At 54.1% G+C, this 17,202-nt stretch overlaps 1 protein-coding gene across 1 annotated transcript; it reads right to left on the bottom strand.

Moving 5' to 3' along the window:
• Positions 1-14,901: 14,901 nt before the first annotated feature.
• On the bottom strand, positions 14,902-16,846 carry LOC109171572. The gene is made up of 2 exons (XM_019320625.1): positions 15,665-16,846; positions 14,902-15,564 (listed from the first exon to the last, which is right to left on the bottom strand). Exons 1-2 carry the CDS (start codon positions 16,844-16,846, stop codon positions 14,902-14,904), a joined length of 1,845 nt encoding a protein of 614 aa, XP_019176170.1.
• Positions 16,847-17,202: the final 356 nt, after the last annotated feature.

Here is a 17,202-nt window from a genome sequence, read left to right as displayed (position 1 = left end):
TGCAGTACGCCCAGTCCTGCAATCTCATTAAACTCCCCCATCCCGATCAAGATGGCCCTGACAAGAGTAAGCATTGTGCTTACCATCGATGTGCCGGGCATGACACTGAAGAGTGTACCCACTTGCGCCAACTCTTAGAAGATCTTCTCAACCTTGGAAAGTTGGACAAGTGTGTGGGGAAGAGAGAAGAAACAAAGAGGAATACCGATCGGAGAGATCATCGACGATCCCATCACCGCTATGATCGTGATGGACGTTCCGATCGGTCGGGTCAGGACCATAGAGATGACCGAAGAGATGAGCGTCGAGACGACCGACGAGATTCTGACCCCCCCATCAAGTAGCCGACCGGCAGGCAAGCCGACCATCCACGTGATTTTTGGTGGATTGGACGATGCTTCCCGACCAAGGGAGAACTGCCCGGTCGCCATAGTGGATTCCCGGAACACCGGGAAACGACAAAAAATGGAGCCCATAACCTTCTCCCTCGAAGATCAACCCAGCAGTGGTGACCATGGCATGGAGGCTCTCGTGGTCACCATTGACGTGAATGGGACGGACGTCTAGAGGGTTATGGTAAATACTGGGAGCAGTGTTAACGTCCTTTATTTGGACGTGTTCGAGAAACTTGGACTCGACAAGAGAGAGCTAACTCCGGTCGGTGTACCATTGTCGGGATTTACCAGGGCCCTTATCCACCCCGAAGGAAAAATTACACTCCCAATTGAGATCGGCACCCCACCGAAGTCGATCAAGACCGAGATGGAGTTCGTTGTGGTAAACTTGCATTGCGTCCACAACATCATCTTGGGCCGACCCGCGATCATGAAGATTGGTGGGATTATTTCAATGCCCCACCTGTGCATGAAATTCCCCACTCCTAATGGAGTCGGTGTGGTCCGTGGCGACGTCCAATCCGCCCGGAAGTGTTACACCCGAGCGGTCAATAGGCGTGATTCTGGTACGTCTTCCCGGGTGAACACGATCGCCAAGGAGGCTTCCCACGACCGGAAGGAGCAACCCGAGCCTTCCGAGGAAATAGAAGAAGTTCCCCTGTTCGAGGACCGACCGGACAGGAAGATCAAGATTGGCCGAGCCCTCACCCCCGAGCTCCGAGCAGAAATTCTAGCGACCCTTCGGGAGTTTGCTGACAATTCTGCATGGGGGCCCGAAGACATGCCCGGGATCAACCAAACGGTTATTTGTCACAAGCTAGCCGTCGATCCCACGGCGAAGCCGGTCGTGCAGAAGAACCGGCACCTTTCATCTGATCGCCGCGAGTTCATCAGAGAAGAGGTCAAGGAAATGGCGGCGATCGAGCAAATCCGACCGGTGATCTATCCCGAACGGGTGGCTAACATTGTTCTTGTTCCTAAGCCCCCAGCTTGGAGGATGTGCATTGACTTCACCGACCTCAATAAGGCCTTCCGCTCGACCCGTACCCGCTACCAAGTATCCACCAGATGGTCGACGAGACGGCCGGGGCCGAGTTAATGAGTTTCATGGATGCATTCAAGGGATATCACCAAATAATGATGCACCATGAAGACGAGAGCAAAACAGCCTTCGTGACCCCGGAAGGGCTGTATTGCTACTGAGTGATGCCGTTCGGCCTCCGCAACGCGGGAGCGACCTATCAGAGGATGGTCAATATGCTCTTCGCCGATCTGCTAGGCCGAACGATGGAGGCATATATTGACGATATGCTGGTCAAGAGTCAGGACTGATCTGACCACACTCGGGATCTCCGGGAGTGCTTCCAAATCATGAGGAAGTACCAGTTGAGGCTGAACCCAACCAAGTGCACATTTGCGGTTCAGACCGGGAAGTTCCTCGGCTACATGATGACCAAGAGGGGAATCGAGCCCAACCCGGCCAAGGTCAAGGCGATTCTGGACATGCAACCACCTTCTACCGTTCGGGAGGTCTAGCAATTGACCGGTCGGTTGGCTGCGCTCAGCCGGTTTCTCTCCAAATTAGCCGAGCACGCTTTACCTTTCTTCAAGGTATTGCGTAAAGTAAATGGGTTCGTCTGGGACGAAGAGTGCCGAGCGGCTTTCGACGAGCTAAAGGAGTATCTCATGTCACCAATTGTGCTGTCGAAGCCAGAGCTCGGGGAAGAGCTAGACGTGTACCTCGCCGTGTTCGATCGAGCAGTAAGCGCAGTATTGTGTCGAACTGATCCGGAAGGGGTCCAGCGACCGGTGTACTATGTAAGCCACGCGCTACATGGTCCCGAGCTCCGGTACTCTCGGCTAGAGAAGGTCGTCTATGCCTTATACATCGCCGCAAAGAAGTTAGCTCCCTACTTTCAGGGTCGAGTGATTCGCGATTTGACCGATCAGCCGATCGGGCCAGTCCTCCGAACTGCTTCATCATCCGGTCGCCTAGTCAAGTGGGCGTTAATGCTGACCCAGTATGCAATTGAATACCGACCAAGACCAGCCATTAAAGGTCAAGCCCTTGCAGATTTCTTGGTCGAGTGCACCGCTCAGGATACCCGACCCCCCGAGGTCACAGACCCTGAGGCCGAGTGGTGGTCGTTGGCTACTGATGGGTCGAGCAGCAAGAAAGGGGCAGGAGGAGGAGTGGTAGTCACGAGCCCGGAGGGATTTAAGGTCTACTTCGCCCTTATGTATCAGTTCCATCCGACCAACAATGAAGCCGAGTATGAAGCCTTTGTCAATGGCTTGCAGTGTGCTCGGGACTTGGGGGCTGAACATATTCGGGCTCAAACGGACTCCGCGCTCGTGGTCGGGCAGGTACTCGGTGATTATGAAGTTAATGGAGAACGATTGCAGCTATACGAGACCTTGTAATGGAGAAGCTTGCTTCGTTCCGGGGGTACACCGTCCGGCACGTGCCCCAGTTGGATAACGCCGATGCGGACATCTTGTCTAAATTGGCTCAAGATGCCCCGGAACATATGTCAAAGATCGCTCGAATTTTGGTGATTCCGAGACACAGTATCCACCGATTGCTGGCCAATCCTATCCAACCGGCAGAAGACAATTGGATCACCGATCTGAAAGAGTACCTCGAGCACGGTCGACTCCCAGACAACCCTAAGCGTGCTCGGAAGGCCAAGCTTAGAGCCTCGAGTTTCCAAGTCTTGGATGGTCGTCTCTATAGGCGATCGTACGGAGGCCCTCTCATGCGCTGCTTGACCGCATTCGAGGCCAATCTTGTTATGAAGGAATTGCACTCAGGCATCTGCGCTCATCACATCAAGGAGGCCGATCGTTAGCTCGGCGAATTATGTTGATCCGGTACTATTGGCCGTCCCTCCAGCTGGACAATGAGAAACTCGCTCGGGATTGTGAGACGTGCCAATTGTTTGCCCGGATGCCCGGACGACCGGCCACCTTTTACCAACCGGTCACAACTGCAATTCCCTTCGCAAGGTGGGGGGTGGACATTTTGGGACCGTTCCCTCAGCTTACTGGTCGAAGAAAGTTTGTCATTGTCGCCATTGATTATTTCTCCAAATGGATTGAAGCTGAGCCGTTAGCCACGATCACCTCTCAGCAATGTGCTCGGTTCTTATGGCGCAATGTGATTTCCCGCTTTGGTGTGCCCGTGCATCTCATCAGCGATAACGGCCGCCAATTTGTAAGCCAGTACTTCCAAAATTTCTTGGCCACGATCGGGACGACCCACGTCCGGTCGTCGGTGGCTTACCCGCAAGGAAATGGACAAGTGGAAAACGCCAATCGGACCATTCTCGAAGGTCTGAAAAAGAAGCTGCACTCGGCTGGTCGTAGTTGCGCCGATGAGTTGCTATATGCTTTGTGGACTTATCGGACGACCCCGAGGGAAGCGACTTTGGAGACCCCGTTTGCCCTTGTCTATGGAGCTGAAGCCCGACTCCCGATCGAGGCATGGATCCCGACCGCCCGAGAACGAACTTACAATGCGGTGGAGAATGAACACTCGATGGTCATGGATCTCGATGGAGTCGAGGAAAAGCGAGAGCTAGCCGCTCGGCGGATGGCCGAGTATCAAAAGAGAGTCAAGAGTTCAAAGGATGTTCAGGTCAATCCTCGATATTTTCAGGTGAGAGATTATGTTTTACGTCGACGTGTGGCCAGTCAACCTTTGGACGGCGGGAAGCTAGCTCAGAATTGGGAAGGGCCGTACATTATCAGTGCTATAGTGCGGCCGGGAACGTACCGACTGGAGACAACAACCGGTCGGCTGATCGAGGGGACTTGGAATTCCGAGCACCTCGTTATGTTTAGGCATTAGCCTATTTTCTTGTAATTCTAGACGAAGTGGGGGCTCGACCTGCGAGTCGGTTCCGTTTGTCGTTTGAATGTACATTATTGTTGTAAATATTTGTTTAACCGCCTGCGAGCGGGAATATTTAATGTATATACGATCGGTGATTGCTCAACTGTTTGCACACGGTGACCCGGTCGGTTTTTTTCATTACCTCGCTCGAAACCTACCCGATCGAGGATCAACATCAACATAGAAGAGGGGCTCTACGCCCCACGAACACCTCTCCCTCGGATTTTTATCAATAGGGGTGTACAATCAGGCTCTAATAGCCATCAATATTTCGGCTCTAATAGCTAAACTTAACTCAACCGGGCGAATATATGGACCGGTCAAGTACGCTCCTCTTCAGCGAACACCAGGGTCACGCCGCCGATCGGGGAAGCCAGAGTTACAGCAGATTTTCCCGATCCGTCCAACTTCTTTCCACTATTGCACCCACTCGTGCCTCGAGCGCACAATAGTGTGGGGCTAGGATGAAGGAAGTGCTATAGGTCCGTCGCTTGGGAACACCCCGAGTGAGGAGGCCCAACTATAGGTCCGTTTCTCGGGAACACCCCGAGTGAGGAGGCCCAATAGTGTTCAAAAAATCGACAAGGCCAGAAGGTCGGGTAAACCCCGAGCGGGCAGGACATTGGAACGTCGATGTCTCGGTCGGAGGGTGCACGATTAGGCCATAAGACCGCGAGGTCGGGCATTAAAACGATTGACATACGTAAAGATAAAGTAAAGCATAAATAAATAATCACGAGCAGCACAAGTTTGACAAAAAATGAATAATTTTATTAATTCAAGAGTGCCCGGTACAACTCGGGACCAGGTTCCCGATCAGTTCTGATTTGAAACAAAAAACGAAGAAAGCTTAGTTACTTCTTTACAGCAGCGTCGCTTGGCTTGGCCACATCTTCCTTGGGGTCGAACGGCGGCGGGCCGGGATCAGCAACCTCGTCCGGGAGGATTGACAAGACTAGCTCGAGATCTTCACCCTCAAGGGCTTCCTTCAAAAAGGTCTCGGTCTTCTCGCGCATCTTGCGCTGACCGCACTTGAACCCCCACCGGCCAAACCCCCAGATTAGTTTTTCCCCGACCGGGGTATTCCGAACCTCCCGGAGGAACTTGGTCCCAGAGGCATCGTCTTGGGAGAGGGACTTCGCCAAATCTCCAAGGTTGGCCGGTCAGGCCTTCAACGTCTTACTCTCCCCGGGGGCTTCTTTGGTCGCTTTCTCAGCCACCTCTTGAGCTCCCTTTGCAGCCCGGGCCGCCTTTTCGGCTGTGTCCCGCTCCTCCATGGCCTTTTTCAGCTCGGCCCAGAGCTCGGCGTTCTCTTTTTGCCGCTGATCGGCAACCTTTTTCAAGGCATCAGCCTCGTTGGCTAGCAAAGCTCGCCGTTGAAGAAGCTGGGTCATCCGGTAGATCTGCAAGATAAAGTAGACGCTCGGGGTCAATACCGAGCGGAGGAACTTGCATTAAGTTAAGAAGATAAAATGTTTACCTTAGCCAGGTCTTGGCCAATGCGTTCGGCCACCTGGGTTGGGGAGAGCTTGCTCAAATCCTCCTTGATCGGCGCAGCATTGCCGATCCGCGTGAGAGCGGAGGAATCACTCTGGATAGCCCCGGTTGGTGGGCTCGGGCTCCGCTGTTCCCTCGGCGTTTCAGCGCGCCGGTCTCTTCGGGCACTTTCCCCTTGCCCTTGGCGGCCGTCACCCGGCTGATAAGGACCTCGGAGGCGTCGACCACGTAGCCTTCGAGGGTGGTAACGGTCGTTGATGCGCCGAGCGGCTTGGCGGTCGGGATTGGCTTATCCCCGGCTGGCTTGCCTTTGACCTTCTTCTTCCCAAGTACGATCTTGGGCTTGGGGGCTCGGGGTGCCTCCTCTTCGTCGAATCCTGCCATCTCTGCAAATAAAAAGGAAGCTGGTTAGGATTGGGTCGGGAGGTGACCGGGAAGTCAGGGTCGGGGACGACCGGTTAGTGTTAGACCTTCATTCCCTGTTCCCGCTTGTGTAGCTGCCATCGCTATTGTCACGCCCGGGGTAGGAACATATTTTTCTGCCAAGTCATATCGAGCGGAAGATCTTGTACTCGTAGACTTCGCTCGAAATCTTTGTGGCGGCCTCGATGAGAGCAGAGGTCTCGACTGGCACCACTTGCTTTCTGTAATGGCTGCTCCACGTCCTCTCGACCGGGAGGATCCACGGGTCGTATTCAATCGAGATGAGCCGGTTCTTCCATCCCTTGTTGTTCCCGGGAAGGCTCTCGATCGCGCACATGTCGACCCGGGATTGTATCATCAGGAATCCGCCCCCGTATACGGCCGGCAAGGTTTTCACCTGGTAGATGAAGTTGAAGACTTCCATTGTGCACGCTACCTCATGCCGAGCGCATATTTGCGGAAAGCACGCCAAGATTCTATGTGCATTCAGGCAGATTTGCGCCGGGACCACTTGGTAGTAGCCCAGAAAGGCGGTCAAGAGGGCGGAGAAGGGTATCTAGATCAGGGCCAGGAGCGAGTCGTAATGCATCCCGATCCATTTGCCTTCATGCCTGTCGATGATGTTCCCCAAATCTCGACTGACATCGAACCGGACCCGACCGGTGAGCAAAGCAGTGATCTTTGCAGCTTCCGCTTTTGTCAGCAGGCTGTATTGCTGCTCGACACTCTCCCGGTTTAGGAAGACGAATTCCTCGTTAGTTGGGGCAGGCGGCGTGGCCGGGTTTTCTTCGACCGGCTCTGGTATAGCCTCCCGATCGCTAGCCGGAGCGCCGCCCATCAAGGAGCCTTGACCGCTCGACGTTGTTTCTCCGCTCCTGCTGCTCGAGCTACCCGATTCGCTTGAGCTTGATGTCCCTTCTGAGCTCGATTTCCGTTGCTCGGAAACTTCCTGGGGGCGTTGGGCGACCTCAGGCGAGTAAGACATGATGTCCACCTCCTCGCTGAGCTCTTCGACTGCGTCGTCGTAGTCCGCGACCGATATGTTCTAGCTAACCGTATCCGACATAGTGACTACCTAGAGGGTGGTCGGGATGTTGTTAAGGTCGGGTACGACCCGGTTGTGGTCGGTTAAAGCCTAAAGTTGGCTAGCAGGAAAAGATAAGGCAAGAAATTGAGAAGTTAAAAGAGCAGGAAACTTACCGAGTAATGATACTTTGGCGAATAAAAGCTAGACTTCGATTGCTCGACTGGCTTGCTGGAGTACTCGCTCGGGATGCTCTGGCTATACCGATTGATGTGGATAAAATAACAGTGTATTGATACGTATAGGTTACAGTAGAGTTACAGATAGACCAATCGTATATGATGACCAGGATCCTCTCTAGTCTAGTAAGTAGTCTAATCCAAAAGTCCTTTACTGAAGCATTTAATGTAGTATTTATAAGGGTCATGGGGAACAGCACCCGGTCCTCCGGCATGTCGGACACGTGGTGAGCATGCACCGGGCCTCGAAAGGGGCAGGTGTGCGACTGTACACGTGGCGCGTTCCTTCTGGCAGCAGCGGCCCCCACCTCGATCGAGCACCTCTCCCGGTCACCGATCAGAAGCCCGCAAGGCCTCTGTCGTACTCCACGCCACGGGGGTGACCTGTCAACCGGGCCGGAAGTTGCAGTAGTCGTGACCGGGCGAATAGGCCGGGCCGACCGGACGATCCGTACAACCGGTGTATATTCCCCATCATATAGTCCTCCCAGTCCGGAGCCCGACGACGCCCGGCGGAGGGATGCGGGCTGACTCTCCAGTCCTCCGGTCAGCATCGATCGGACGGATCACACAGGGCAGAGGTGTGGGGACGCGACCTGCCACGTGTCGCCTGCCCACTGGTCTCGGGATCCGGGTCAAGCGTGTTCTCGAAGCTTCCTTCTCCCGCCTTTTTTTCACTCCTATAAAAACGGGCTTAGGGGCCCATTGCAAACTTTTCACTTCTCCAGCAGTCTCCAGAGCTTCCCGGTCATCTCCACCTTTACGCCCAGAATTTCAAACGAGTGCCATTCGCAGACCCCTCGAACGGTGAGTTCTTTCTTCCTTTCTTTTACATTTTAGTACAGTTAGCCCCCACCTAGACATAGGCTACAACCTAAACCGGGCGCCCGTACTGAAACACCACCCCCCTGATTTTCTCTTTAAGGGAGAAGATGTCCAGCTCGGATAGCCAGAACGTATCCGGTCGGGACTACGCGGCCGGGGATGAATCCGGTACGACGACCAGCTCTTCGCAGGACACCACCAGCACGGGCGAGTTCATAGACCGCTATACCGCGCCCCGTTCTCCGCACGCAACCGCCGGCCAGGACCATCCGGGAGGGTCCGAGGAGCGAAGCGGTTTCATAGCCGAGCGTCCCGATGGGGCGACGGAGGTGAATCCAGCGAGGTTCAAGTGCTGAGCCCTCCGAAGGTTGGGCCGTCCCGCATAGGAAAATCGCCCCGTGTGATCTTCAGTGACGCCTCGGGTTCGGGGAAGTCTCCAAGAACGATCGTCGGGGCCCTACGTCCCGATCTATCCCCCTCTTCTCGAGGCCGGCTTGCCGAAAGTCTTAGGGACCCGGCTCCGCCGCCTCCTTCTGCCCCGGTCGCTTCCGCCTCGGGGCGGAAACTGATTTTCTTAAACAACAAGGTCGTCAGGCGACAGAGAAGTACCCTCAGCCGGGCTGAGGCGAAGGAAATCGCTTCTCTTCTCGGCGGGAAAGTTGCCTTCAATACCGACAGGGCACTCGGGAACGTCGTCAATCGGACCACAGGGCAATGGCTGGGGCTCCATTTTGACTCTCTGAGGGCCCCTCTAACCTTCCCGTTCATCCCGTTCCTGCTCACGTTCATGGAGCACTACGGGGTTCTCCCCGGGCAAATCACCCCGAACGCCCATCGTATCATCGCGTGCTTCCCACAAGTCTGCGCTCGGCACGGCCTCGACTGTACGATGGAGCTGTTTGATTTCACATACTCTGTGCGGGCTTTGGCACCCCGGTACGGGTCCGGATTTCTGCAGGCTCAATCACACGGCCATCAGTGCAAGATGCTCCATCTCCCGGACAACAACCGCGGGTGGAAAAAGAGGCTGTTCTCCGTCAAGTATACCTGGGATCTGCCGGTTCCCCGGGAGTGGGCCAGCCATTATCTAGAGCAAGTTACCCCGGACGAAACCCCCGAGCTCGTTGACGCCGTGGCTAAGATCTCGTCCGAGTTCTACGACTACCACACCTATAAGACTCCCGAGGCTTTTGAAGCGGCCCACTTCGAGCCCACGCGGTATGACCTTCCGGAGAAGTACAAGCCTCGGCGAATAGAGATCACCATCGCCCGGGCGCCTCCCCCCCCCCTCAGGTGCGCTCGGAGGTTTTGCGTATAACCGCTAACATCTTCAACGCCCGGTCATAGTCGACCGATCGACTAACCTTTTTCGCGTTCTTTTGCAGGTATGGGTTTCGACAAGGCCTTCATTGCCGCTCCGGCCCCCTCCACCGGGCCCCGGCCCAAGATCACGCTTGGAGGCAAGAAGAGCGACGCCGCCGGTCCCGCTTCGGCGGACTCGGCGGTTCCGAGCGGCCTTCTTCTGGGCGTTACCTCCGCCCGCCCGGTTGACACGGAACCGGATTTGCAGGTCGTCCGCATCGCCACCCGGAAAGGGAAGGAGAAGGAGTCGGACGCCGACGTGGAGGAAGTCCCCCCACTGAAACGGAGCAGACGGGCAAGCCCTTCCGCTGAGACCCCGGTCATCAACGTCCTGCTAAGCGGGGAACATCCCGCGGCAAAGCTCAACCGGCTGATCGACATCAGTCCGGCCGGAGACGATAGCAAGGGACAGACGCTGAACGAGATCGGGGAGCAGGGAGCGTCCGATGTCGTGCAGGTACCCACTTCGCCCTGCTCTTTGTACTTTGGTTTCAACTTTTGGCAAGTCATTTTACCCTTTCGGATGCAGATGACGCGCACCTTGGTGACCCTGTTCCGCCGGGCAAAGGCGACGGAGGATGCCGAGGCCCTCCAAAAGGCCGCCGATCGTCATGAAAAGGAGGCCAAGGAAGCACGCCGCAAGCTACGATCTGCCAACGATCGGTTGGTCAAGGCGGAGACCCGGGCGACCGAAGCCCAGAAGCTGCTGGACAATCCAGAGGAGCTCGCAGCTCGGGTATGCCGCGATCGGGCCGAGGGCGAGGCTTTCTTCCGCCACTTCTTGAAGAACACGGTCGGCGAGGAATTGGCGTGGACCCTGCCCAAGTGGGCTGTAACACCCCAGATTTTCAAGATATTTAAAACTCATAAAATAAAGGTGAAATCTCATTGAATCCCAAAACATAATACAAGAGTACGGGGTGCTATGCCACACCTGAGCTAGAGAACTCAGGTGCACAGGCTAACTAACTAATATCCTCAATAATGTAAACGCATAAACATGGCACGCAGGCCGAAAGGGAAACTATCTACTTCTACGTTCCATGTTTTAGCGTGCTCCAGTGACCTACTCTTCTGTGCCTGAAAGCCAAATATATCTGTTCAGTGAGAGATGCTGGTAACCCACTCCAACGCGTTGAAATACAATACATATATATATATATATATATATATATATATATATATATATATATATATATATATATATATATATATATATATATATATATATATATATATATATATATATATATAGATATACGAAAACCATTTTGAACATGAAGATATATCTTACGAACTCTAACTTTTAAAACAGGGATAGACTCAACAGATAGGGTTAAGCACGGACAGCAGTTATACCAAGCATATACAGTTTACAACAGGCAAGACAGATAAGATAAGCACAATTAATAATCATAACCCACATACTCATCCATACTTCATCACATAGCACACTTTGTTGGCGCCACAGGACCAATCGCATGCCCATACATGAGGGTCAATGCATATAGCTCTGACACGGCCCCGCAGCACCGTGCCCCGTCTCACAGCACGGAGGGGTCGATCGCAACCGACCGATGAGCCGCATATATAATATTTATATACCTGACCGGTCTTTACCAGCCTGGTTAACAGTTGGGATGGTTCTCAACCCATTCAACTGCCCGTATAGTGGACCTTAGTCCTATATAATATTTATATACCTGACCGGTCTCTACCAGCCTAGTTAACAGCCGGTATGGTTCTCAGCCCACCCGACTGCCCGTATAGCCCGATTGATCTCAACCAAATCGGGGTAACATGCACACATAACACATAACAAGCACATGCAACCCACATTAACACATTGGGAAGGGGGAGAAAACGTATAACAAAACCTATGCGTGATCCTTCACATTCTAAGAATAGTCCTAAGGGGTTCATACTTCTTTCACCTAGGTCAACGGGATACCAATTCAACTAGCATGCAATATATAAGACTCATACAACCTACGAACGGTACCCGAAATATCAAACTAGACATAGGCACGATAGACGGAGTCCGTTGGGTCACCACGGGGGTCGGGCGAACATCAAACGGGGAAGCCAAAATCCCAAGGTGGGGTACAAACCAGCGGGTAGCCGGTGGGTGAGGGGTCACCCGCCGGCGGCACTGTTCCGGGCAGCGGGTGCCCGACGGGCAGCTACCCGCCCGCCGGCTGCCCGCTGCCGGAGCTCCTCTTTTGGTCGCGGGTAGGTGGCGGGTCCCCTACCCCCACCTACCCCCCACTGACTCTTTTCGCCAAAAACGCCCCGGGAACCTTTGTGGAACCCGAAACCATGCTTAGACACTTTCAAACGCAATTGATAACACACGTAGACAATTAACGGATCAAAATCAAGAAACAAACGGCACATAACCTATCATGCTTTTCTAAACATAATAAACACCCAATCATGCGAAATCCCACCCAATATACCAAGAATAATACCATACGAATTCCACGATATAACCTAGGGTTCTAATTATTTTTAAATCAACAAGAACACAATTCATCTTCCAAAATTAAGATTCGGTAGGAATATCATTTAACTATCAAGAACCTCATATAATCATTAAGAACATCAAGAACACCATGTAATTATCAAGAACGTCATATAATCATCAAGAACACTATAATTATCAAGAACCTTTCATCATCAAGATCACCCATGGAAATCATCCCACCAATCCTCAATAATAATATCACAAATCATCAATACACAATAATATGGGGAAATCCTAAGAGGGGAATCATAACTAAGAAAATAGGTTTTGTTGAGACATGAGTTACCTCTTAGCCTTAATTAATTCCTTGGCTATGAAGGGTCTTTCTTTACGCTTTCTTGCTTTCTTGATTTCTTCTAAGGGAATTCTTGGAGCTCTTTGGGGTGGTGGGACGTTATTGTGGTGGGGGGTTTCTAGGTGCCTCTTAAGTCCCCTATTTATATATTTAGGAGTCCTAATTAGGAACTAATATTATAGGCTTGCTAATTCTATTCCTTTTGGAACTAAGGGTTGGGTTTAGGGATAAGAGCCCGTGGACTATAGTGGGTCTTTCCTAATTAATTATTGTGATTTAATTCTTTCTTTTGGGTAATTGGCTAAATGATTTAATTGATTTTAGGGATCGTAACACGGGGTGTTACATGGGCTTTCAGCGTCGGCCAACGCCGGGCTCAACGGGAGGACAGGGACGCACTGGCCTCGTCGCTCGACGATGACGACCTAGCCGTGGTCTTGGGGGTTCTGCCCGCGGAGGTGCCTAATCCCGGCCCGGAGCCGTACGATAGTCCCCCGGCCGCTAACCGGCCCTCTTCCAACGAGCCACACTCCCAAGCTCCTCCGGAGGCTTAGAGTCTTAGATCGGGAGCCCGGCCCCGTGCCTGTGCTGGGTCACTCTGTTTTTGCTACTGGCGGTTTGCCTTTCAGGGAGCCCGACCCCTTTGTGTCGGGCAAACAGCATTTTTAAGCTTTTTAATTAATCGTACGTTTGCTCGCTGCCATACTCGATCCCGTATTCCCCGTATTACCACCAACTTTACGAGGTCGGGACGGACCCGGGCTCTGCCTACCCTCGTAGGGCTTCGACCTTGCCGGGCCGGACCTGGGCTTATGGTCACACTTTCGAGTGTACCACCAACCTAACGAGACCGGGACGGACCCGGGCTCTGCCTACCCTCGTAGGGCTTTGACCTTGCCGGGACGGACCCGGGCTCGTGGTCAAACGTCGATGGACACTTTCGAGTGTACCACCAACCTAACGAGACAGGGACGGACCCGGGCTCGTGGTCAAACGTCGATGGACACTTTCGAGTGTACCTCCAACCTAACGAGACCGGGACGGACCCGGGCTCGTGGTCAAACGTCGATGGACACTTTCGAGTGTACCACCAACTGTACTAGACCGGGACGGACCCGGGCTCTACCTACCCTCGTAGGGCTTTGACCTTGCAAGGGACGGACCCGGGCTCGTGGTCAAACGTCGATGGACACTTTCGAGTGTACCACCAACCTAACGAGACCGGGACGGACTCGGGCTCGTGGTCAAACGTCGATGGACACTTTCGAGTGTACCTCCAACCTAACGAGACCGGGACGGACCCGGGCTCGTGGTCAAACGTCGATGGACACTTTCGAGTGTACCACCAACTGTACTAGATCGGGACGGACCCAGGCTTATGGTCAACCGTCGATGGACACTTTCGAGTGTACCACCAACCAAACGAGACCGGGACGGACCCGGGCTTGTGGTCAAACGTTGATGGACACTTTCGAGTGTACCACTAACCTAATCGAGACCGGGACGGACCCGGGCTTTGCCTACCCTCGTAGGGCTTCGTGGCCTAACGACCTTGCCAGGACGGACCCGGGCTTTGCATACCCTCGTAGGGCTTAATGGCCTAACGACCTTGCCGGGACGGACCCGGGCTTTGCCTACCCTCGTAGGGCTTTGTGGCCTAACGACCTTGCCGGGACGGACCCGGGCTTTGCCTACCCTCGTAGGGCTTCGTGGCCTAACGACCTTGCCAGGATGGATCCGGGCTTTGCATACCCTCGTAGGGCTTAATGGCGTAACGACCTTGCCGGGACGGACCCGGGCTTTTCCTACCCTCGTAGGGCTTTGTGGCCTAACGACCTTGCCGGGACGGACCCGGGCTTTGCCTACCCTCGTAGGGCTTCGTGGCCTAACGGCCTTGCCAGGACATACCCGGGCTTTGCCTACCCTCGTAGGGCTTAATGGCCTAACGACCTTGCCGGGACGGACCCGGGCTTTGCCTACCCTGGTAGGGCTTCGTGGCCTAACGACCTTGCCGGGACAGACCCGGGCTTTGCCTACCCTCGTAGGGCCTAATGGCCTAACGACCTTGCCGGGACGGACCCGGGCTTTGCCTACCCTCGTAGGGCTTCGTGGCCTAACGACCTTGCCAGGACGGATCCGGGTTTTGCCTACCCTCGTAGGGCTTCATGGCCTAACGACCTTGCCGGCACGGACCTGGGCTTTGCCTACCCTCGTAGGGCTTCGTGGCCTAACGACCTTGCCGGGACGGACCCGGGCTTTGCTCTACACATGTTTTTCAAGTACAATGAAAACACTTCATTTCACGGAAATGTTAGCCTGCCGGTACAACGGTTATCCGGCTAGGACAAGAGTACATGACTTAAGGGAATTCATTACATAATTTAAGGGAATACATGGGAGGGTCGGGGGAACTTGGCTAATGTTGAAAGAGCGTGAGGTTCTCTGAATTCCACACTCTGTCCACGGTTTTCCCGGTCGTCGTTTGCAGCTTGTAGGTTCCCGGGCGAATGACCGCCGATATCTTGTAAGGGCCTTCCCAGCTCTGGGACAGCTTCCCTCCCTCCAACGGGCGATTGGCTTCTCTCTTCCTTAGGACGAAATCGCCCACTTGAAAGTATCTCGGTCGGACTCGGGCATCATGATACGCCTTTGCTTTCTTCTGGTACTCGATTATCCTCTTCGCGACCTGCTCCCGCCTCTCGTCGACGGTGTCTAGCTCGACTGTCATCATCTCATCATTGTTATCCGGGTCGAACTCTCTCTCTCGGGCGGTCGGTATCCATGCCTCGACCGGTAACCTAGCCTCTGCGCCGTAGACCAGGGCGAAGGGGGTTTCTTTCGTTGCCTCTCGAGGGGTCGTCCTGTAAGCCCAGAGTATGTATGGCAACTCGTCGGCCCAACTTCGTCCCGCCGAGTACAACTTCTTCTTTAGGCCTTCTAGGATAGTCCGGTTAGCGTTCTCGACTTGGCCGTTACCTTGAGGGTAGGCGACGGATGACTTTACTGCCTTTGTTCCAATCGTTGCAAGGAAGTCTGCGAAGTAACTTCCCTCAAACTGCTTTCCGTTGTCCGTGACCAGCTGCATGGGAACCCCAAAACGGGAGATCACGTTGCGCCTGCGACGTGATGGTCGCCAGGGGTTCTGCCTCGACCCATTTCGAGAAGTAGTCGATCGTTACAATGATGAACCTCTTTCTACCGGCCACCCGGGTGAACGGGCCGACTATGTCGACGCCCCACCTAGCGAACGGGATGGCCGTGCTGACGGGCTGGTAAAAGGTGGCCGGTCTACCTAGAACTTTGGCGAAGACTTGGCACGCCTCGCATTCCCGGGCCACCCTCTTACAGTCGAGTTGTATTGATGGCCAGTAGTACCCTATGAGCATTATCCTTCTTGCCAAAGCCTTGCCGTCGTGGTGCGCCGAGCAAATCCCCGAGTGGAGCTCGGTCATTACCAGATCGGCCTCGAATTCGTTCAGGCACCTCATCAGCGGGCCGCCGTATGATCGCCGGTACAGACGGCCATCCATCTCCTGGAAACGGGGCGCTCTCAGCTTAACCTTTCTGGCTCTTTCTGTGTCATCGGGAAGACGGTCGTCGGTTAAGTATTGCATCAGGTCTGTGATCCAATTTTCTTCCGTCGGGGCTACCGCGGCGACTTCCAGGGCGTCAATGGCGGCACGGGTCATTTCTTCAATACGGGCTATTCTGGAAATGTGCTCGGGGGCTTCTTGGGCGAGCTTGGATAGGACGTCCGCGTCTACATTATCCGCCCGGGGGACGTGCTCGACCGTGTGGCCTTCGAACTCCACAAGAATCGCCAACATCTGGTTCCTATACTGCACCAGCCGGTCTCCATTTGCTTCGAAGTTTCCCAGAACTTGCCCGACCACCAAAGCGGAGTCCGTTCTAGCCCGGACGTATTGTGCGCCGAGCTTCCTGACATACCGAAGGCCGGCGATGAACGCTTCGTACTCAGCTTCGTTGTTGGTGGGGGAAAAATAAAAGATCAGGGCGTGGTAAAACTTGAACCCCTCCGGGCTAGTGATGACTACACCTCCGCCCGCTCCTCTTTTGCCGCTTGAGCCGTCGGTTGCCAATTCCCACCACATGTCGTCTGGGCCCGGCTGTGTCGTCGGGTTAGCTTCCCTGGCCGTACATTCCACTACGAAGTCGGCCAGCGCCTGGCCTTTGATCGCCGATCGGGGTTTGTACTCCAGGGCGAACTGTGTTAGCATTAAGGCCCATTTGACTAGTCGGCCGGATGAGCTGGAGCTCCGGAGGACAGACCCGATGGGTTGGTCGGTGAGTACTCGCACTATTCGGCCTTGAAAGTACGGGGTGAGTTTTTTAGCAGCCATGTACAGGGCAAACACGACCTTTTCCAACCTGGAGTACCTCGTTACCACCCCGTTCAGGGCATGACTGACATAATACACTGGTCTCTGGATGTTGTTCTCGTCAGTTCGGCAAAGGACCACGCTGACCGCTCTGTCGGACACTCCAAGTAGACGTCCAGGTCCTCACCGGGCTCCGGTTTTGATAGCACGACCGGGGACATGAGATACTCTTTTAGCTGCTCGAACGCATCCTGGCATTCTTGATCCCACTTGAAGGCGTTTATCTTCCTTAGCGTTTTGAAAAAGGGCAACGCACGCTCAGCGAGTTTAGAGAGGAAACGGCTGAGTGCGGCTAGTCTTCCGGTCAGCTGTTGTAC

The sequence above is a fragment of the Ipomoea nil genome, unplaced genomic scaffold (assembly GCF_001879475.1).
Source record: "Ipomoea nil cultivar Tokyo-kokei standard unplaced genomic scaffold, Asagao_1.1 scaffold0322, whole genome shotgun sequence".
NCBI classification, from domain to species: domain Eukaryota; kingdom Viridiplantae; phylum Streptophyta; class Magnoliopsida; order Solanales; family Convolvulaceae; genus Ipomoea; species Ipomoea nil.
This window is presented reverse-complemented; position numbering and strand designations above follow the sequence as displayed.

Coding starts and splice junctions, on each gene's coding strand:
- LOC109171572 (XM_019320625.1), bottom strand. CDS start 16,846: ATGGCTGCTAAAAAACTCACCCCGTACTTTCAAGGCCGAATAGTGCGA. Junction 15,565..15,664: donor GTAGAAAGAGGTTCATCATT/GTAACGATCGAC, acceptor GTTCCCATGCAG/CTGGTCACGGACAACGGAAA.